Source organism: Pteropus medius, unplaced genomic scaffold (assembly GCF_902729225.1).
Source record: "Pteropus medius unplaced genomic scaffold, Ma_sr-lr_union100, whole genome shotgun sequence".
NCBI lineage: Eukaryota > Metazoa > Chordata > Mammalia > Chiroptera > Pteropodidae > Pteropus > Pteropus medius.
The window spans coordinates 18543466-18567789 of NW_024347791.1; the positions used below are offsets into that span (position 1 = coordinate 18543466).

Genomic DNA, 24324 nt, shown 5'->3' on the forward strand with positions numbered 1-24324 from the left:
AATGTTAAGTAAAAAAATGAATAGCTATATATACAAAAGGACCCAAATTTTATAAATGAATAATAAAAATGGAAAGAGAAAAAATACTGGATTTAAACATTATTTTAACATTGTTTACTTTAATATTAACCATGGTTAATATTAAAATATTATACTATTTTAATATATGGTGAGAAAAGTAATAAAAATTTTATTTGCTATACTTTTCAAAAGTTGTTTTACATTGAGCTTATATAATAGTAAAAATATAATTAAGAGAGTAATAGATAGTTTTTATAAAGTCTCTCTCCCACTAGTCTGCAAGGACTGTATTTATTTATATTCCTACTTCCTGCTAGCATAGTGATTAATGCCTAGTGAATCAATTAATGGAATTTACAATGATTATTTACTCCAAACTCATTTTTAAAGTTTTCATGCTAAACTCTCCAAATAAAGCTATCATGGGTGTAAATTGTCTGAACTACTGTACTTCCTTCACTTCACTTTCCTAATAAGTCATACACTTAATTCTTTATCTAAAGATTTTCACACATATATTACTTCCTTTTTTCTTTTCAATGAGAACACCTCAGCCAATGTTTTTATCACCATATCCACTCATCTATGCTGCATATCTCTGCCAGAGTTATGGAATTTGACTTTATGAAACTTGACTTTCTTCAAGTTTCCTGTTTATTTTACTAGTCAAAACCTGAGATGGCCCCTACTGTCAAAGAAGAAAGTCAGCAATTGCTAATGTTGGACCCTTAGAAGTCAAACCCTCGTTCAACTCCTGCCTTGCAAAGGGCCCTCAGAGGTCTCAGCCTCACACAGCCTCCTGCCCATTGCACAGTTGGGAGCTCAGTCTGCTCTTCAACATTGAAAAGAAACTCTTTGCTAACAGGGAAGCTCTTTTTATATAAGAACAATTGAAATTTACAGCTTGCTCTTACCTTCACTGTGCCACATCTGACTTCCTATAGTTACAGTCTATGTTGTTAACTGTATCAAAGAAGACTTATTTCGCTACCACATCTTAAAATACCTGAAAGCAGATGTCATGTCTTACCCTAGGCTCTGCCTCAAACCTTCTTTTTTGCAGGGTAACATATCTATTGTATTCGATGAATTCTTAATATTTTAATTTTTATACCTTTAAATAGGACTGGTATTCATTTCAACAATGCTTTCCAATATTTAGCAGTAGAGAGGAACTTCAGAAAGTAGAAATGAGAGGGAATGTATTGGTGGAAAATATATATCCATAATTACTGCTGTTAGGTGATGCTTGGTACAGATCAAATTATATATATAGCATCATGCCAGACAATGTTTCATGCAATGAGTTTTTCTCAAATATGCTGCATCTATTTGATGTAAGAAGTTTCAATGCAAAGAGCTATACATATCTGTGACGTCATTTGGTTTTGCTACACATATGCTTAGTGCTGAGCAAAGTATCCATAACATTTTGTGTTTAATAGTTAATCAAACTAATCAGGTACAATTTACTAATAGCTTTTAAAAGACAAGAACCTCTAGCATGGAATTTAGTAATTGTTGGAAAATTACAACTTGAGAAAGTTGTAACTTTTAATTTCCTTTTATTACTAAAAAAAAAGTCCAAAGATATTTTAAAAATAGTTTAAATATATATTTCCATGTACATTTCCTCCTCCATCACTTATTTTCCTTGTCATACATATCTTGAGAGTTCAAAATTCAAATATAACAACAACATGGATGGACCTCAATAATCATGTTAAGCGAAATAAGCCAGACAGAAAAAGGTGAAAAATCACATGATATCATTTATATGTGGGATATAAACCTAAAAGCGGCAAATGAACAGGACAAATAGAGACTCATGGACATGGACTATAGACTAGTGGTTACCAGAGGACTATAAGTGTAGTGGTTACTAGTGGGGTAGGGGAGGAGAGGGGAGGTAGATGGGTAAAGAGGGTCAAATATAGAGAGGTAGAGGAAGGGTAAAGTGATTAGAGGGGATCAAATATATGGTAGCCAAAGGAAACTAAACTTTGGGTGGTAAACACACAGTAGAATATACAGATGTCAAATGATAATATACACTTAAAAATTATATAATTGTATTAACCAAAGTTACCCCAATAAACTTAAAAAAATTCAAATATAAACAATAAATATTTCTTGAAAATCAAGTCTGTACAAGATATTATAGTATGAGGTCTGACAAAAATATACATTAGTGTAAGACGTAATCCTCAAAAAATGTATAACTAATTGGTGAGTGGCACAGCACATAGAGAATTAAATTATAACACAGGAGTTAAAAATTATAATAAATCTCAAATGGCTAGAAATAGGTTAGGTTGAAAAAGATGAGAATTCCAGATGAAGAGAGTATATTGAAGACAGCGAAAGAGGCTGAAAATTCACGTACAATTATTGTGAGCAAATATTTAAGGAGCTTTGAAAATCCACATAGGATTATGGTTAGCAAATCAAAAATAGCTGGCAATCCATGTATAATTATGGTTAGCAAAATGATTATGAATAGTTCGGAAAAATGAGATTGCAAATGAGGATGAAGAAAAATTATGGACACCTAAATGTTGGAGAAAGAAATTTAAACATTATCCTTTAGACAACAGAAACTCAACAAAAGTTCTGAGCAGAAAAATGATAGGATTCATGTGTTTGACACACATAAATCCAGGTGCATTAAGAGGATAATGGAGAAATTGTGCCATATACAGCAAATGAACTAAAGTTGATCAAAAAAAAAGGAAATCAGAGAAGAATACATATAGTATGATACCTTTTATATTAACTGAAAATATGCAAAGCAATGCTGTGTATTACTTCAAAACAAACACAAATATACAGTAAAAGTATAAAAAAGGATCTGTGAATGATATTAACCAAATTCAAGATGGTGGTTACCCTGGCTAGGGACCAATAGGAAAGAACACAAGGGAGATTTAACAATGTGGGCAGGGTTTTATTTTTTTAAGCTGGGTAATAGTATACAAGTGTTCACTCTTTTATTCTTTATACCTTTTAATTATGATGGAAGTGCAGTTCAGGAAGGGAGAGAGAGCCTGAAAGCTGCCCAAGTATATGGAATGTTACTGAAATAACAGCACAAGATGATAAAAGTTTAAAGTAAGGCAGTAGTGATAAGTCTGGCATGAAAAGAATGGTTGTAAAATTTGTTTAGAAAAAATATGATTGGTGCCTTATGGTGTGTGAAAGGTAGGGCAGTATAAAAATGACAACCTTTTTCAGGAGAGCGAATGTACACAACTCTTCCCACTCCTTGTTCAGTGATGCATCATTGGTAGCTTGAAATCAGCCATTACAGTATCTACACCATAGGCATCTACATGCGGTAGAAGGCTGCTGGATAGCTGAGAAGCTAAAAATCTGGACTCTTTTCTTATTTTTGTTTTTGAGAGTCAGCTTATTGGCACACTATTGTTTATAACCCATTTAATTAGAATTGGAAAAGACAAAAGGAAAGGGAATTAGTACAAACCAAACATTGTTCCTTATTTCCGGCCTAGATTCAAGTTTAAAAAAGTCTTTGCTCTACCAGCTTAACGAACATCAACTGTTTTCATAAACAAGAGACTATTTTGTGAAAACATTTTACATTTTCTCAAAGCCATTGAGAAAATCTACTTCAGATTTTCTCTTAAATGCCTGGGGTAAGGTTCCATGCACTAAGTTATTCAGTGTCATATTCCTAAGAAGACAACAGCCCAGGAGAAAAAGGAAAAGTGAGTTATTTTCAAATAGAAGCGGCTTACCCCGTGTCTCCCATTATGCATCCAGACCACGTGTCCTCACATTTACACTCGCCTAAGAGAAAATGAACACACATGCCTTATTACAAAATAAAAACAGGTGCATTAGAGTACCTCCTATTTTAACAAGGATAGCTTCACTCTGACCCAAGATAATATATTTTTTAATAAAATTAAATCTTTTGATATTTAAACAAGTGGCCATATTTTTTAAGCATTCATTTAAAATGGCTTAAATAAAATATAATCAAATACCAGTAAAATAGTGACATACCACTATAGGATCCTGGTTTCCTAGACCTTTATGGGAATTCTTAAAATTTCCTGTTCATTTTTAAAAGCCTCTGCACAAAGGCTGCTGAGAGAAGCCAGTGTAGTAGGCTGGTTAAGCAGAGGGGCTTTAGAAACAGCCTAGGTTTACAACCTGGGCTGTGACTTAATGTCAACTTGTGTAATATTGGAGACATCACCGTTTAAGATCTAATCATCTCATCTATAAAATGGGGCTAATAATGTATGCAGGATTATCTAGAGGATTAAATAAGTATCTAGATGTAGATAATACTGGCATTCAATGATGTGTCATATAATGTGTACTCCATAAATGGTAATAATTATTATTAATATAAACAATCATATTTGTATATTTGTTATTAAAATAATAAAATAAATATGGTTATAATCCACTCACTCAAAATACAGTGTTTGACCATTCTTGGTAAAGTAACTTGGGAAATTATGTTCTTCATAGATTCTAAACTTAATGTACTTTACTAGGTCCATATTATACATTAGTACTTAATGTACTTTACTAGGTCCATATTGTGCCCTTTATCAGATCTGATCAAACCTGGCAGACAAATTCTACCTCTGTGGCCATATTAAGAGATGTTTTAAATAAACATAATATGCCTTAAACCTATATGCCTATGACTACTAAACCATTTAAAATTACCAAACTTAGCTTTTTTGTCCTTGTATAGGTTAAATTCAACTGTGAATTTATCATCACATGGCTTTAAATATTTATTACACATGGAGAAACTTTACCTGTAACACATTATCTTGTATTACTTTTTAAAAAATTATTTTGTGCCTGGCTGCTTATCTTATCACCCAAACTCTTTTAATCAAGCAACTGAATTAACGAATCTCATTCTCCAAAATATTTTACAGATAGTCTATTTTAAACATGACTAAACCATACATGTATTTAAAACTTACCGCTTGCTAACTTTCTTTTGTCTGAGATAATACCAATATTATGCGCTAATGACTGAGCAAGTGTAACTGCCATTAAATCAGTTTTCCCAAACTGAAAAACAAAAACAAAAATAAAATACATGTGAACGCAAATTTTTTATTTAAGATGATCCAAAGAAAAAGTCACAATATAATTGAAAATAAGTAATTTCTAAGCATATTATTTAATACAGTTTAATGCATAATAGCTAGTGCTGAACTGTTGAGCATTTGGGAAGAAGTGGTAAAAAAAAATCTGCGTTTGATTAAGTCTTATAGAGAAAACTAGAAGCCAGGAAATCATCAGTTTTGGGGTTTGGAAACTTAAATCTAATTCTGAGTCCAAATTTTGCCAGTGACTTTTCTGAAAAACTTAATACTTGCATATAACTAAACCAGTCTTTTGGAAAATACTAAAATAAAAATAAATGTGAAATTTCCCCCAAACTGAATAGAATGAAGCTTCAGAAAATGCAATTATACATAACAGGAAGTGGTGATGATCTTTGGCCAAAAGAAACTTGAGAAGACCTAGGGAGATTTTTTTCAAAAAATATCAAAGATTCAAGTTATTTCTTTTAAATCACTTCCATCAGGCTTAGTGCCTTAGGGGTAGAATGAACACTTTGAAAACCCTGGTCTATTTTTTTTCCCCTAAAATTTGCCAAATATTAAAGAAGGAAGAAAATTTCTAATTCAGTTCTTAGGCGGTAAGCCAACGCTTCAGGGAATTACCAATTCTCTGGAAAATCAAAGTGATAAACAGGACCTTATTGTCGATGAAGGTAAAAGTAAAGATTTTCTCTATATAATCTGTAAATAGCAAAATCTGGAAATTATTCTAAGTAGAACATAAACAGAATTATCAGTTATCTTCAATGATTTCCCTATTCTGTCCTCTGGTAATTTACAGTAACCACATTGGCTGTTAATAAAACCACCTAACATCTGGAAAATGTGGAATACTGAGAAATTATCACTTAAATATTAGGAAAACATTTTCAGCCATCATACCACTTTGTACTGTACAGATGTTCACACCTACTTCATTCACGCCTCCTCCTTTCAGCAACGAGCAAATCCCACCAATATAAGCTGCCCCGCTCCGGCTACTCTCAAATTGACTTCCCCTTTCAGAAAAGGAAATGAAAAATACTTACTGCTCACAGTTCAAACATCATAGCACCTCTCATTATTAATTTACCACATTTATTTTCTCAATGCACCTAACATTTACATACTATATATCCCTGAGGTGAGGGAAGAATGTGAAAATTATTTATACACATAACCAAAGAAAAAGGTTTCTGAAGGACATTTCCCACACGATCAATCAATATCTTCAATAGAACTGTATCTATTAAAGAAGAATTACTAATATGATGTACCCTGAGAAGGATAGAATATCACTTTCGTGGCATTTCTGCCAAAAACGCACAACTTGAATCTCATAATGAGAAAATATCAGACAGTCCCTCAATGAGGACCATGCTATAAAATAACTGGTCTAAAGCTCAAAATAAAGAAAGACAGGCTGAGGAAATTTTTCAGATTAAAGAATACTAAAGAGACATGACAATTAATGCAGTATTGGATCCTGGATTTGGGGTAGTTGGGGAGAATCAGCTATAAAAGACATTACTGAGACAACTGGTAAAATTTGAACATAGACTATCGATTAGATAAAGTAGTTTATCCAGTGTTAAATTTTCTGTTTTTAATAATTTACTACAGTTACATAAGAAAATGTCTTAAGTACTTAGTAGTAAATGACCAGTAAGTAAGTGTCTGCAAGCTACTCTCAAATGGCTCAGGAAAAAAAATAAATGATAGAAGGATAGATAAAAGGAAGAAAGTAAAGGAAGGGAGTAAAAAGGGTAGAAGGAAAGAAATCATAAAACAAATGGGGCAAAATGTAAACAATTGATGAATTGGGATGAAGGGCATCAGATATTTTCTTATAGTAGTCTTACAGCTTTTCTGTAAATTTGAAATTATGTAAAAATAAAGTTACCCCCAAAATGTACTCTTTTACTTCCATTTATACTTTCTTCAACAGCTGTGTCTTTGAATAATAGTTTTTTGAATGCTACTATACATAACTTGCTATTACATCAAACACGCATGTTATCAAAAAAAATTTAAAAACCTTTAAGAGTGGGGAAAAAAATAAAAGATAAACTCTGGAAATACTAAGTTCTTACCTTAAATCAAAAACAAAGATAATATTAACATTTAAAAGACAGCAACTTTAAAGAATATAATTAATCTGTTACCAATATGCTTTATGAGCATTAGCCACTTTTACTCAATAAATGCTATAAATAAATCTTAAAAAAAATCAAACATACATGCAATGTTAAAATAACAAAATTAAACCTCTTAAATTTTCATGACAATTTCAAACAATTTATACTTTATTTTTTATTCCATTTTTTTTTTACAATTTATACTTTAAAACTTCTTTCAAATGTATCTTCCCTGTCAAATCCCAATTGCATTACGTAATAAAAAGGATACTGCTGTCACAAGTCATAGAGCATACAACATGGAACCAAAAAAGGTAATTATCACAAAAGTTACGTACGAAAAAAGGTGAACTGCATCACTTTTCTCTTTGATAAAATCCCTCCTGTATTTCATAAACTCACGTAGGGTGATCAATGGATTTTCAGATATGGCAAACTTGTTGTCAGCCGCCCAGGTTTCCATGGCAACCAATACTATCCTTGTCTTAAGTTGGTCTTTATATATCTAGTATATTAACAAAATGAACACACCAGCTGTACATTGGTAAAATCAAATGATTTATAAATAGGATTACAAAGCTCCTTTTATGGAAACTCCTTGAGTTTTAGTTAAATGTAAAAAACATCACCGTTTTTAAGGAAGATGATTGTTTTTCTCATTTACAGGCATTTACCTTAAGTAACAGAGTATCAAACTGTTTACCAAGTAATACCCAAAGAACAGAGAACCAGTTAGAAACAAAAGGTGACTTTTTAACAAATATTTGCACCCTTATTCAAGGCTCCTTGGAGTTCATTTTCTGGCACCTACACAAAGAATCAATGCATTCTTGAGTTCCCATAGCAAAAATGAAACAGTGACGACTCCACGAAAATAATATCTATACAACCAGCCTGGCCCTGATTAAACTCATGGAGAAGGTACTGACACTGCCTTGTCAAGGGAAGATTTGGAAAGTAGGTACAGTAGAATTGTTTAGTTGCATCATTCCCATAGCACCAGGCACTTTTGAAAAAGGCACAACTCTTCTACTGTTTCTCTATTGGTAGAAGTATACAGATCTTTGTTAGGGGCTGTGACTCAACCTTTTCTTCTCCAATGTGAAAAATACAGGAAGGAATTTCATGCATAAATGTGTCAGTAAATCTGACCACTTCCTTTTAGCATCTTCTCAGCCACAGATAGAAGTCAACAAGGTCATTTGCAAGGTTACCAGGGATTTATGGGACACGTTGGTTAAAGTGTAATTTAGAGTAGTGAATATATAAGAACCATATTATCTGTTCCATTAGCAATCAAGAGATAAAATTCTTCTATGGTAATATTGAATTGGATTGATACTTACTAAATCTGCCATGTTCACCACAGATTTTGCATATGTGTTGGTATGTACAACTGAAAGTCGATGCTTTTTAAACTGAAAGCAAAAGAAAACAAGTGAAGGGCTTTGAAAGTGATCAGCAAATAATCATTTCAGCAAAGAAAACATGGTGTAATTGAAAGATCTCTAAGCGTTTCTGTAAAAAATGTAAGAATTGACACCCAGTCATTTACATGCTGTGCATTTTGAGACAGGCTGTTAAAAGTTGGAGGCCTTAGTCTACTCATCCGTGAGATGAAGTAAAGAATATCCATTCTATCCATTTCACAAGTTTATTTCTATCACAACATTATTTAAAATGATAAAACATATGAAAGTTCTCTATGGATTGCAAGACATGCAAATACAAGTAGCATTACGGTCAGAAAACGTGAATGTGACTACTGCTGAAAGTATAAAAATTTATAAGTTCTATACCACTTATTCAGTAAGGAGAAGAAGCCCCAAGGGTCACGAAGTGGTAGCTTATAGGCTATATGTGAATCACATATATCAATGTATTTTAAAAATCAGGAAATACCATGTGAAACCTGATTTCCTGGCTTTACTTGAAATTAGCATCACCACACGGTAATAACTGGTAAGTGCTAAGAAGCAGCTGCTGCCATTAGACAGGCCATGTGACTTCTCTTTCACCATAGCTTCCTATTGTTGTATACCTGGCTCACTTTATTTGTGTTATCTGTCTTAAGATGCCTACAGACATCTGAATTTGTGATATCCTAAAATGTCCAAAATTATGTTTTTGCAATTTATTCATATTTTGTAAAAAATCTCAGGGAACAGTAACATTCACTAAATTCAAAAAGGTAGAAAGATTAAACTTTGTCTTAGCCTGAACAAGTTAGAAGCACTAAATCTTGACTGTATTATCATTAACCATAATTAAAATTGATATTTGTTTATCATATGTAAAATAAATGACACATTTTCCCTCAAATAAATCATTCAAAGTAAACCTAAATGTACTCGCACCTGAAATTAAGTAATATTCAACAATGTGCATCACTGAACACTTTTAGTTCAAAACCCTAGTTACATAGAATGATTACCATTATAATGCACTGATGTGCTGTGACTATAACCATACTGACTGCAACATGCTCATGAATTGAATGTATACAAAATAACTGACTCAACAAATATGGAAGTTTCGCTCAGTTCTTATCCTAAAAATCTTCATTACTTGGCTATGCAAGTTTTTCGTTTATAGGTTTACTGCATAGCAAGATAGAAATAGAACAAACTGTTTTTCCTTTATTAGGATAAAGCTGTATATTGCAAAATAAAGTGTCACATTACTGGTGCCTCACTTATTTTTAATATAAAATTGAAGTTTCCATTTTTTTTAAACCTTGCCATTTCAGTGAGAGGAGATGTTAGGACTTATGTTAATCAATTAAATCCAAAGACTTGACATTATGAGTTTCAGAAACATTTTTGGAACCTCACAAAATACTGTTAGTTACTTTCACCCAAGAGTGTTTCCTACCTGCAGGTTGTTGGTGGGTAACAAATATGTTTGCTTACACAAACACCTTCTCCATAAAGAAGCTTTACGGGCTTCTTTCTTCTAAACATATTTCTGCAGCCACCAGTTTTACCCTAGGCACAGACAAGTTCAAACAACAAAAAATTCAGCAAATCCTACCATCAGATGATCATTCACAATCATCAGTTCAATGTATTTGGTTTCCTCCTCTATGTTACGAGGATGTCGACGAAGCTGCAATATAGTAAAGGAAATAGCACCTAAATAAGTTTTCAGAACTTGGTTGTGAAAAACTAAAATATATGTTCTACATTAGATCTTCAGATCTTATTCATCTTACAGCTGAAAGTTTGTACTCTTACCAACTTCTCCCTATTTACCCGACTCCGGTCCTGGGCAACTATTCAACTGTTTCTGCGTTTGACTTCTTTTTTTTAAGATTCCACATATGATATCACGCAGTATTTCTCTATCTCAGGCTGATTTCACTTAACATAATACCCTCCAGGTTCATCCATGTTTCCACATATGACAGGATTTCCTTCTTTTTAGGGTTGAATAATATTCCTCTGTATGTGTGTGTATAGCATCTTCCTGATCCATTCGTTCGTTGATAGACACTTAACACTGTATTGAACAACTGAAATTTGCTGAGAGTAGTAGAACTTTGATGGTCTCACCAAAAAAAGGTAAATATGTGAAACGATGGATATGTTCATTAATTCTATGGAGGAATCCTTTCACAATATACATGTATACCAAATCATCCTGTTATACACTTTAAATATCTTACAATTTTATTTGTCAATTGTACCTCAATAAAACCAAAAAAAATTTAATTAAAAAATTGAAAATAGGGGAGAAATAAACCAAAATTTCCATTTATTCATTTAGTTTTTTAATTTTCATTGATTTATTTAGTTTTTGAGTAAATAATAAATTTCATGGTTCGAATAGTTAAAAATTATTTTAAAAGTATAGGATGAAAGTCTTCCTTTCACCTCTGCCCCTATCTACCTGGTTGTTATCCTTCCCCAACAATGGACACAGTTACTGGTTTCTTTCAGAAATATTAATGCAAATAAAATCAATCATAGCATATATTTTATTTTGTACTTCCATTTGCATCAGGCATTTTTCACTTAACAGAATATCTTGGATATTGTAATAAATGGTTGAATTTAAGCTCCTGCGAATCTCTGAGAGGTGTACAGGGAGTGAGATTATTGGCACTTTTAGTCTATAATCTCCAAATCTGGAATTGAGACATGCTCCTTCCTCTAGTAGGGTGCAAGGGATCCCCCAGATAATACAGGAACTTTGTCAGGATAGTTTTAAGAGCTTCCAGGCAGTCTTGGGTTATCTAGTGCTATAATGTCTATTCAACAACAAATTTTCTCCACCTTCAAAATCATGATCAATGAATGCTACTGGCAAAAGCCACCAACCCTTTGTCCTCTGCAGTTAGTCTATAACACAATATTTAACAAGACCTGCAAAATTAACTTTTTCCTTTATACCATGATTTGATACACATTTTTTTTTCAATAAATTTTTCTGCTCATTTGCCCAAGGGCTATTTTTATGATGAGGATATATAATCGAATCTAAATTAATAATGAACATATCTTTTGAGTACTGCATTTAAAACAAACTAAAAATTTCTGCCATGTGGATTTTGTTTCATTGTTAACATATTCTCAAAATTTAAAAAACTTTTTTTTCAAAATCCCTTATAACAGATTGAGAGGAAATAACAGACTATAATTTTGGAGTTGGGATCCAAAATGTAACCTAAACTGCATCTAATGACAAGAGTCTCTTTAAAAAAATAGATGTTTTAGGATGATAGTATCTGTTTCATTAATTGTGGAAAAGACCTGAGTCTTACTAGTTAATACAGTAGACTTTTTGACAAGTTTCAACATTTTCTTAATGTCAGAGAGTTGCCATTTGACCACAGTTTTACACTTCACCTCCATGGGCCCATAGGTTTCTCAGAAGGAGAAATTAAAGGTTTGTCTGCTTAGCATATGACTGGATATTGCAGATGTTTATGAAGAACATCAAGGATCATGTTGACAGAAAATTATCCTATTCTCTCAGTTCAACTCATGAAAATAAATACTGTTTTGAATTAAATCCTAATGGCAATTATTTTTACCTGTTTAATTAGGACTCAAGATATATGTATATTCATAAAATATTTAAACCTCGTGGTAGTAATTCATAGAACACAAGGGCTTCTGAGAGGCAGTATATAAATCATATGTGGTTATAAGAACTTCTCTGAAACCAGAATTCCTAATTCAGAATCCCAGCTCCCCCACTGGGTAACCCAATGTAACCATGGGCAAGTTATTTAAGTCATTTAAGCCTCTCATACTTCAATGTCCTTGTAAAATGGGGATAATACTAATACCTTCCATATAAGATTAAGAAGATTAACTGTTAATTTACCCTCTCACAAAGACTTAATGTAGATTCAACTGATTTACAGTTGCCAAGTGTTTTTAAACCATCATGACCTATACCTGTGAATACATACCTGCCGTTTACTCCTTTTTGGTCTTGACTTCAAAATAAATTTTGGTGGAGTGATGTTTACTTGCTGGAATTCTAAAAGGAAATAAAAATAAATTTAATTTAAATTGGTGCATTTTCTAGGTTTCTTTCATACAAGGCAATCAAAGTTTTACTAGCTCTTCCTACTATAAATTATATACTTATACTTTAATTATTAATTATAATAATTATAATTACCGATAATTAATTATAATATATAATTATATAAATATTTATCAATTTTATAATATATAAGGTACTTGATATAATAGAGAACATTAATGAATGTGTGTTCATAATACTAAATACACATAACATGAATAAATACAATTCAAAAAATCTCACATATTATTTCTGTTCTAAATTATATCAAAATTTTTCTCATATTTCTCCTATAAAAACATCACATTCTTTACTGGGAATCTTCTAAATAGCCAACTTGACCTTCATATCCACTACTGACCTTCATTGAAGAATGACACACCATATGTTGGTGAAAATGTAGAGCAATTAGGATTCTCATGTAGTGCTGATGAGAGTGGAAAATGGTGTAACCACTTTGGAAAAGGGTTCAGCGATTTCTCATACAACAGTTCTCAAAGTGTGATGCCTGGACTAGTGGCATCTGCGTTATCTGAGAACTTTCTAAAAATGTAAATTCTCATAACCCACCCAAGATGTACTGTATCAAAAACTCTAGAAATTGGTGTAGCCACTATGGAAAACAGTATCGAGTTTCCTCAAAAAATTAAAAATAGAACTAAAATATGGTCCAGCAATCCTACTTCTAGGTATGTAGTTAATGGATTGAACTCGGGATCTCAAACAGACAGCTGTACTCTCTTGTTCACTGTAGCATTATTCATCATAGCCAAGATACAAAAGCAACTTGAATGTCCATTGATGGATCAATGGATAAAGAAAATGTCTATACATACAACTGAATATTATTCAGTCTTATAAAATAAGGAAATTCTACCATTTAAGACAACATGGATGAACCTGGAGGGTGTTATGTTAAGTGAAATAAGCCAGACACAGAAGGACAAATACTATATGATACCATTTTAATGAGGAATCTAAAATAGTCAAACTCATAGAAGCAGAAAATGGAATGGTGGCTGCCAGGGGCTGCGGGGTAGGGGTTGTGGGGAAGAAGGTATTAGTCAAAGTGTATGAAGTTTCGGCTGTACAAGATGATTAAGTCCTAAGGATCTACTGTCAGCAGTAGTTATAGTTACTACTTGTAGTTAACTACACTATATGGTACACTTAAAATTTTGCTAAGAGTGAAGATCTTATGTTAAGTGTCCTATAATTAATAACAATAATAAATAGAGAATGGGAGGAAACTTTTGGATGGATATGTTTATGGTACAGATTATGGTGATGACTTCATAGATGTGTATTTTTTTCCAAACTCATCAAGTTGTATACATTAATTATGTATAGCTTTTTGTATGTCAATCATACCTCAATAAAGTGGTTAAAAAAAGAAAAAACTCCCAAGATGGGGCCAGCACTCTGTGCTTAACAATTTTTCCAGGTGATTCAAGTGCATGCTAAAGTTTGAGATCACTATTATACAGTTAAATATATACCTACCTTATGACCCAGTTATTTCACTCCTAGGTATTTGACAGAAGAAATGTAAACATGTATCCACAAAAACATTTTTACAAGAACTTTCATAGTTATTTTATTCATAATAGCCAAAAATTGGAAACAACCCAAACAGGTGAATGGATAAAAAATTGTGGTATCTTCATACAATAGAACATACTCAATAATTTAAAAGAATGAAATACTGCTATCCTGACAACATAAATCTCATAGGCATATGCTAAGCAAAAGAGGCTGGATATAATGCATGAGTCCATTTGTATGAAGATCTGCAACAGGCTAAACTAATCTATGACCAAAAAAAAAAAAAATGTTAGAAAGGGGATTGCAAACGTGGGAGGCACTGACTGGGAAGGGACACGAAGGAAGTTACGGGGTAATGGAAAAACTATCTCACTAAAGGTGTACATATGCATCAAAACTCATCAAACAGTACACAAGATTTATGTATTGCTTGTAGTAATTTTTAAAAAACTGAATGCTAAGGGATCTATAGGAAATAAATATGCTTTTTTCAAAATGTATTCTTAAACTCTAGTCCTGAGAGATGTGTCATGTAAAACAAAAGGTTCTACCATCAAACAAGTGTGGAGAACAGCTGATCATATTCTATATCTGGGAAATATATAATGCATAGCAGGACAAAGGTGATGATAATCCACAACCCAGTGTCACTATATGAAACTAAAAACAAATAAGCTTACTTTTGAGCTTATTTCTCAAAAATTGCAGACATTTATTTTTATTTCTTGTTTTCTTTTAAGCTATCATAGTAAATCTAAGCACCTTGAAAGATAAATAAAACTCTTAAAATTGACAGTGCCAACTTCTAATATGAAAAGAAAACCAGAAACTAAATGAGACAGATCTAAGTTTTCAACGAGTATATTCAAAACTCATTTTTAATAACAGCAAAATTGCCAAGTCACTTTCAAAGCTTCTGTTAAAAAGAAACCCTAAACAAAGTTTTTAAAAAATTATAAGATTGTATCATGGCAAGCCTAACAATAAAGTCCTTGGGGAAAAGGTTTTTATTACTTTAAATATTAATTAATGTCCACTGCTTCCAGTACTACCTATTAGATTATAACTTTATTCTCAGGCAGCTGACCATGTTTTATTTTCTTTCCATAATAGGGATTATAAAAAGTTCTATAAGGAATTGAAGGAACAGTCTAAAGCATCTGTGTAAAGTAAGCATCTACATGCTCATTTGCAGATTTTTCAAGATAGTGAATTCTATAAAATAGGACCTTTTATCCCTTTGGCAACAGAAGAGAAGAGGCGGGTTTTATTTCTCTCTAGAGTAACTGCAAAAGGTCAAAGGGTTACAAATTTATTTCAGAGAAGAAGCAACATTAGAAAACACTTACTTCATTTTCTGATGGGACAATGTAAACTTTTAAGTCATTTTCCTAAGCAGTAGTCTAGGATTTGCTTTCAGTCTAGTAATTTTTCCTTTTCCCCTTGTGCCTCTTTCCCAGCGAACCTTTTCACTGTGCCATAATCCAAATCCCCACTCACTCTCTTACTAGCTGTGGGACTCTGGAAAAGATAAACTGCTTAGTTTCTGTTTCTTCATCTATAAAATGGAAATAATAATACTAATCTCACAAAACTGCTGCAAAGATTAAAGTGAGACTAAAATTTAGAATTTATGGTAATGTTATGGCCATGGTCAGGGCTCACTAAACAGGGGAGGCAGCATCTCCACACTAGATATTCAGAGCGTGCCCTGTCTTCAGAAGGTGAACACAAATGAGCCTGGCACAGCGCTTTGCATAATCACTGCTCCACTAACAAAGCCAAAGTATGAGAACTCTATCCTTGCTCTCACATGAAGATTTAAAGGCAACTCTCAAATCAACATCTTTTAATAGATGGCCCCATAACTATACATGAGGAGGAAAGACTAATTTCACAAATAGCACATAATAATAAAGATGTTAATACATAATAGCTCTTCCTTTGAAAGTTTTCCTTCAATGAGCTCAAGCTATATCTTTCCAAACTCATCCACTATAAACATGAGGTCAGTCAGCATTTTATTCCCCCTCTTGATGGCACCTGACTTTCTCTCTAAAATTTTTAGAAGCAGTCATGGGCTAATGATATTCCACATATAGATTAGCTCTAAAGCATTAAAGTGAATTATTAAAGTTGTCTTTTTTTTTTTAAGTCATTATAAGATCATACCAGATGGAAGATCAGCCAATGGAAATTCAAACAGTCTGGATTTGTAAACCGAATGAAAATGGAAATCCTCCTGAAATAACACAAACAGAGATTAAGCACATGCTTCCAGATATCTCCAGCCTCAGGCAATCACAGTTGGAGAAGCTAAGACCCTTAAAAGAACCATAACTTGACTATATTCTCCTGGGTTTAAAGAGATGATGAGCCATTGCTCAACCTCTCCCACTCACTTCTGTATTCTCCCGGCACCAGAGTGATATCCTATTAGAAGCAAAGTGTTCATGAACAGAGAAGCTAGAGCCTGCAGTAATGGAAAATAAATGAATGGTCCTATTCTCCCAAGGAGAAGTAAGACAACTGGGAAAATGTGTTGATGTTTCTTGTGACTGGTTCCTTTCCAGAGATCCCTGCCCACTTTGAGAGCCAGATAGCTTCTTCGCTAGGCAAAAACTGCAGAGCTAACACTCTCTGGTATTGGGGAGCATAATGACTGGCACGACTGATGCCCAAATGGATCTTGCTCCAGAATTCAAGTGTAACACAAAGTTCTGTAAAAAACAACAGATAAAAAACCACATTTCATCTAAGAAATATTAATGAACATTCAAATAACTTCATCTGGCTTCATTTGATTACTAAAATTATAAGAAATATCATAAACAGTCAAGCTCACAATATTATCTTTTTAAAAATCACACGGTAAAGCAAAATGACAGAACAGCAAGCAATGGGGACCGAGAAAATAATACACAATACAGATAGTCTCCCAAACAAGATTTATTATGGGTGGCAAAACAATGTATGTTTTATGAAATTAATTCCCTAAATGTTGGATCAATGTTCCATGATACAAGGAAGAATATTTGTGTGTACAGAGCTAGACATCAGCACAGGGCTTTAAAAGCAATGGCAACAGAAAAAAATCTCCAATCTAGAAAATAAAGGGGGAGTGGAAAAATCACATATCTGTGGTTTTGTTCTGTTATAGAATAAATGTTTGTGTCCCCCCAGAATTCATACTTTGAAGCCTTAATTCCCAATGTGACTATTTGAAGATGGGGCCTGTGAAGAAATGATAATAGTTAAATAAGGTTCTAAGGGTGGGGCCCTAATTCAATAGGGCTGATGCCCCTATAAGAAGAGAAAGAAACACCACAACTCTCTTTCTCTCTGCCATGTGAAGACATAGCGAGAAGGCGGTTGTTTGCCACCCAAGGAGAGAGCCCTCGGCCAAGACACCAACCCTGCTGGCACCTTGATCTTAGACTTCCAGCCATCAGAACTGTGAGAAAATACAATTCTGTTGTTTAAGCCACCCAGTATTTTGTAATGGCAGCCTGAGCAGACTAAGGCAGATCACAGCCTTATAATGGAGATAGAAATGGAGACTTAAAAACACTTTAGAAGGAAAGGATTTCTAACATAAAGGAGGAGTAAGTGACAGATTTTCTAAAAAGAAAGAAAAAGAAAAAAGACACTTGTGGTTTTGACATTCAATATTTAATGTAAAAACATATATATAATTACTATCCTGACCCTAAAAATATGAAAATAAAATAAAGCAGAGAGAAAAGGGAAGATGAAAAAGCTCCCAGCATCAACTTTCACATTTGCCACACCAAAAAGAAGAAGCACTTACTTGGGAGGTGTCATTTTCTTCCGGCTCAATGAGATAGGTGTGGTTCCCATCATAGAACATCCCACTGCCAAGGAAGAGAAAATAATTAGGCATGGCTATCAATTCCAGCCTCAGAACAAAATCATTTTAAAATCAGCAGCAGAGGACTCGTTTACTTCTCAACACCCACTTCCCAGTCCCACCCATCACCATTATCACACCACACACACTACATACTACACAACACACACCCCACATACACACACATACCCCTATATGACATACCACACACACAAAGACTACACCCCACATACACACTGCTGAGAAGAAAAGGCCCCTGCTTCTGATTCCTGACAAGCAGCAGAGTTCCCTCATCCAGACCCTTACCAGAGGCTCAGAATTACCCCCTAATTGTGGTCCATTATTCTTCTCTCCAATATATAATTCTAAAATTTTAATATGCAAATAGTCACCTGGAGAGATTGTAAAAATGCTAAACTTTCAGGGCCCTCTTCAGATTTCTAGGCTGAGACATTTTAAACAAACCCCAGATGATTCTGATGCAGGTTGTCAGGGACTATCCAGAGAACGTCCTACCTATCACACACCTGGAAGATGCTCGAGTAACAAGAACTTACACATTTCAACAACTTACCATGAGCTGAATACTTTACACTCATTTAATCTCTTCCACAAATTTACGAGGAAGATACAATGACCACCCACATTTTACAAGTAAGGAAACCGAAGCCCAAAGAGACAACTTGCCCAAATTATATAACCAGTGACAGCAGAGGCAGAAATAGAGCCCAGGCAGATCTGCAATCAGCTACCCATCTTCATTCATTCATGCATTCATTCATTCATTCAACAGACATTTATAGAGCACCTACAATGCACTGCTCTAGGTGCTAGGGATACAGTACTGAACAAAACTGACCTCTTTCCTGCCCTCGTGGTACTGATATGCATTCTTGGAAGGACAAATACATATATATATATATATACTATATATATATATGTATTCAACAATTAAACATATATGAGATGGTGATAAATTCTAAGAAGGAAAATAAAACAGGTTAAGGGCAACAATAAATAGTGCCAGAGAATTGGCTGTAGGTATCAGAGACAGAAGACTGTTGATTTATATAGAGGGTCAGAGCAAGGCTTGACAGAGAAGACGGAATTTAAGCAAAGACCTGAAAAAAGTGATGGGATGAGCCAAAGGATATCTGTGCAGACAGCATTTCAGAACAGAGCCCTGAGGTAAGAGTATCTTGGCGTGTTCCACAAACACGGAGGATGCAGTGTCGCTGGAGCAGAGTGGGTGAGGGAGGAGGACCAGAAGGGCCTTGGCTTTTACTCTGAGAGATGAAGAGCCACTGCAGGGTTCTAAGCAGAGGGGAAATACAATACCCCTTACATTTTAAAATAATTGTTCCAATGGCTATATTACAATAATCTTTCAGATATCAAGGAATAGAAATGAGTAATTATTGCAATAATCCAAGTGAAAGGAGATGGTAGCTTAGATCACGGTGGCAATGGTGGAGATAGCAAGAATTGCTGGTCAAGTTCTGGCTATTTTTTCAAAAGTAAAACCAATGGGATTTGTTAATAGATTTGAAATAGAGGATTCAGAAAGAGTCATGTTAGTGAGGACTGCAAGGTTTTGACTGGAGCAACTGGCAAAATGGAGTTGTCATTTAATAAGATGAAAAAAGCCGTGGAAGAGCAGACTGGGGTAGGCACACGGAAGCAGGATGCAGGAAGCAGGGCGTAAATCTGGAGTTCAGTTTTGGACCCTTAGACTGCAGATGACTATCAGCCAATTGAGAAATCCTCTTGAGGGCATTTTAAGCCACAGATGGCTTCAACTCTCACTCAGAGAAATCCTGATGGCCACTCCTTTTAGGAGAATACAATTTTTCTTCTGAGATCAAGATCTCCACGATGCTGAAGGAATGTGTCATATCATTCAGACATCTGTGGGGTGGGTGTGGTGAAGTTGTGATCTTCTGCAGTCATTTTCCAGTGTTAGGTGGAAATGACTGCATGACACCCAAGCTTTTAAACAGGGAACAGTAATTGTCTTTCAGGGATGGCTTAGTAAAATCTGTTGGTTTCCCTAACCTATAATGACAATGGCCGCCAGCTCTGCATCTACCCAAATACTTTCATTCTTGCCTTAACATCTTCCATGTGTTCTCAACATTCATATACCCTTAGAACTGCTTTTCTCACATCTGTAAGGTTTTCAACCAAAATTGCACTTTCTGAATTTGGATGACATTACATTTGGAATTTAAAGATAAAACAGATGCAGTTTGTAAGATACACACCTAAGGAATCAGTGGGGTGAACCTTTCAAAACAGTTGACCAAATATGACAGTAAATGTTCTTCCTGCCCAATGAGAACTTGCCAGACCCACCAAGAAAATTGCATAAAACCATTACCCTTTACCAAAGTTCATATAATTACACTGATTAAGTAGCAAGCAAATTGTTTTGTTTAACTAGTAACTGGGTGTTATGTCCTCTTGCATTAGGTTAGTGTCCAATGTGAAAATCAGTTATTTTATTGGGTTTACACATCATGATATAAAGTGTAAAGAAAGCAGATTCTGACACCATATATATCTAAAAGATTCTGGTTCACTATGTGACAATATGCCATTATTGATTCTTTAGCAATTAAAAGGCATATGTGTTTTATTTGCTTTGTTTGAAGATTTACACCTTTATATTATATTTATATAAATTACAATAAGTATATTGAGTCCATAACACAGAATATACTCGATAGAAACCTGCAACTAGGACTGAATCAATTGAACTAAAATTTTGAAAGGCTGCATCACAAGATTTTGAAAGGAAATGGTCATTCTTACAAATTGCCACAAGAGGGCAATAGACTTACAACAGATTCCATTCTTTAAGGTTCACAGTTGAAGGATTTTTGTCGTCACATGGAGCATACCAGGACCCAAATATTACCCATTAGTCTTTCAAATTTGAAAAAACATACACTTGCAGGTTCTTTATGCAAAAAAACATGAATCTGACTATTTCCTCCTTTACATTCTTCAACTGAGTTCAGTAAATCAAGAAAAATGAAAAGTTTCAATATACTTGGTAATTAATAAAAGATGAGTCATGGATGAAATTATATATCTCAAATCTAAATCACTGCAATTGAGACAACACAAATTTAATATTTGGTAATAACCCCCTCCCCCCCCACACACACACACAATATTTGTCAGTCATTTTTGTTCAGAAGGTAAAATCAAGATGAGAGGTAATAATAAATAACAAAAAAGAACTAGCATAAATTTATCTAACATGCTTATAAAAGTCTAAGAACACCTAAACACACCTGTATACAATCCTGACAGTTTTCCCAGACATGCAGTAGGTTTTCTGCTTATTTTTGTTTAGTTTTAAATGAAGGAATTTCTAAAGGTATATTTTACTTAGTTAAAACAACGGTAGCAGGCTCTGAGTTCTACTCCTGATCTAGTCACTAAAATTTCCTTAAAGTTTCTTTTCCATCCTCTTTCAGACAACTATGTAGGGTCAGTAGTAAGCCTTCAGTCTCAGACTCTCCACTCTATTAAAGCCCTGAGAAGGCAATACCTTCTCTTTGATTCACACAATATTGTGTCATTTTGGAAAACTGGGAGGCAATCTGGAATAAGTACTAGGCCAGATGCTTACTTACAAAGTGACTTTGGATTGAGATTTTAAAAGGAAAAGAGAGGTGGGGGGAAGCCTCTTGGTTTTTATATCACTCTCCTATAATATACATTTGCTGTCACAAATGTCAACAGGCCCAGAGTACTATTCCTAGCTGACAGCTGTGCACATCTTGAGATCAGATATAACGATGTTACTGCTAAAGGGGATTTCAATGTTTCTTTTTCCAGATAAGAAAACCAAGGCCCTCTGATATCAGGCATGGAGTCCTCTTGCAAAAATGTCTTCCTGGAGACTGGGGAAAATGGCATAGATGATAAAGGCTTTGTTCATCTGCTCTTACGAACACATCAAAGATATGATGGAAACACAGAGCAAGCAGCAAGCAGAGTCGCCTGGGGACAAGATGGAATAAGAAATCACTCTGCAACTGGAGGAGGTAGGACAGGGCAAGGATGCGAGGTTGCCATGTCCGAGTCCATAACAGAGGCTATGGCAGCAGCAGCTGCAGATGCCTCTTAAAGGGGCTGTGTCCACAAGCAGACTTTTGCAGTGATGGACTCATCCACTCTGAGCACCGGAGCCTGTTCAGCTGCCAAGGGGGCACCAGGAACTTACAGGGAGATGCTGGGTTTTTGGAGAAAGGGCAGGAGGCAAAGCTTTCTCCTGGGCAGAAGTGTTGGCAGTATCCACTGTTCCTCTGTTGAGCCCTTCTCCATCCCAGTATGTAGACCCAGGAGCCACCATATCTGAGACATCAACTAACTGGATAACAGAGGTCATTCCACCCAGAGGATTCTCTGAAACTCCATCTCCCTCAACTCACGGCCCCACCCAAATCACATTCAATTGTGTCCTCAGTGAGTCCAGTGCAACTTGCTGAGTAAGCTCCAAGACCCACACTGGTGGCAGCTGACCTCGGTTTCTGGCGTGGTTTCTTGAGGCAACTATAAGCACAGCATCTGTGGATTGCTTGCTGAATCTTAACAGGTGGCCCTGGAGGGGCACAAGCTGGGGCTAAACTTGGCCTGAAACTGAACCCCTCTCTCAGGACTGTGCCTCTGGACGCCTACTACACAAAGTCATGTTAATAAACTGAGAGACTTAGGAGCTTTGCTTAGTACATAGAAACAGATACAAAAAGGCAGCCAAAATGGGAAGACAAAGAAGCAGAAATCATATGAGAGACCAGAACAGAGATCCAGGAATAATGGAGTCAAGCAATCTAACAGATGCAGAGTTCAAAACATTGGTTATAAAGATGCTCAGTAAACTTAGGTGAAGTGTAGATGAACTCAGTGAAAACTTTAACAAAGAGATAAAAAACATAAAAATGGAAATGGAAATTATAAAAGGGAACCAGTCAGAAATAAAGCATACGTTATCTGAGAAGAAGAGTGTATCAGAGGGAATTAACAGAGTGGATGAAGAAGAGGATCAAACTACCAATACAGAGGATGGGGAAGCCAAGGTCGCTCAATCAGAATGGCAAGAAAAAAGAAGCTAAAAATATTATAATAATTTAAGGAGTCTTTGGGACAAAAATAAGTGTAAAAACATCTGTGTAATAGGGGTACCTGAAAGATGAGAGGGAGAACAAGAAATAGAAAAGCTATTTGAAATAATTTTGGAACTTCCCTAAACTGGTGAAGGAAATACGCATACAACCCCAGGAAGCTCAGAGAGTCCCAAGAAAGAGGAGCCCAAACAGGCCCACGCCAAGACACATTGTAATTACAGTGCCAAAGGTTAAGTACAAAGAGAGAATCTTAAAAAGCAGCAAGAGAAAAGCAGTTAGTTACCTACATGGGAGCACTTATAAAACTGGCAGCTAATTTTTCAAAAGAAACCATGCAGGACAGAAAGGCTTAGCAAAAAATATTCGACGTGATGAAAACCCAGGATCTACAACCAAGAATACTTTATTCAGCAAAGCTATCACTTAGAGTCGAAGGACAGATAATGAGCTTCCCAGACAAAAACAAGCTAAAGGAATTCATCAACACCAACCCACTATTACAGAAAATGTTGGAGGAACTTCTTTAAGAAGAAAAAACATGTATCGAAATCATAAACAAAAAATGGTAACAACTAAATATATATCAACAAGTACCTTAAATGAAAAAGAATTAAGTGCTCAAATCAAAGGATAGGGTGGCTGAATGGATAAGAACACAAGACCCCTACATATGTTGCCTACAAGAGACTCACTTCAGATTAAAAGACACACACAGGCTAAAAAGAAGGGGATGAAAAAAGATATTGCCTGGATGGTCTTAGAGGGTATTGCACTACATAAAGTAAGTCAGAGAAATACAAATCCTACATAATTTCACATAATAAACAACAATAACAATGAAAACAGAAACAAACTCATAGATACAGAGAATATTTTGAGGGCTATTAGATAGGAGGGGATGGTGGAAAAGGGCAAAAGGATTAAGCACTACAAATGGATAGTTACAAAAGAGTCATGGA

General features: G+C 34.7%; 1 protein-coding gene across 17 annotated transcripts in view; it reads right to left on the reverse strand.

The window, feature by feature from the left end:
• The window catches only part of ADAM22 (ADAM metallopeptidase domain 22), a 210618-nt gene that overhangs the window by 54640 nt on the left and 131654 nt on the right, over positions 1–24324 (reverse strand). For all 17 annotated transcript variants that reach the window (XM_039878184.1, XM_039878182.1, XM_039878178.1 and 14 more), the window contains exons 6-14: positions 18165–18228; positions 16526–16595; positions 12690–12760; positions 10301–10375; positions 8614–8685; positions 7606–7772; positions 6064–6148; positions 5001–5091; positions 3780–3831 (exon numbers count right to left, since the gene is read on the reverse strand). In XM_039878184.1, the coding sequence (XP_039734118.1) occupies positions 3780–3831; positions 5001–5091; positions 6064–6148; positions 7606–7772; positions 8614–8685; positions 10301–10375; positions 12690–12760; positions 16526–16595; positions 18165–18228 (747 nt within the window). The remainder of the gene's footprint in view (positions 1–3779; positions 3832–5000; positions 5092–6063; positions 6149–7605; positions 7773–8613; positions 8686–10300; positions 10376–12689; positions 12761–16525; positions 16596–18164; positions 18229–24324) is intronic.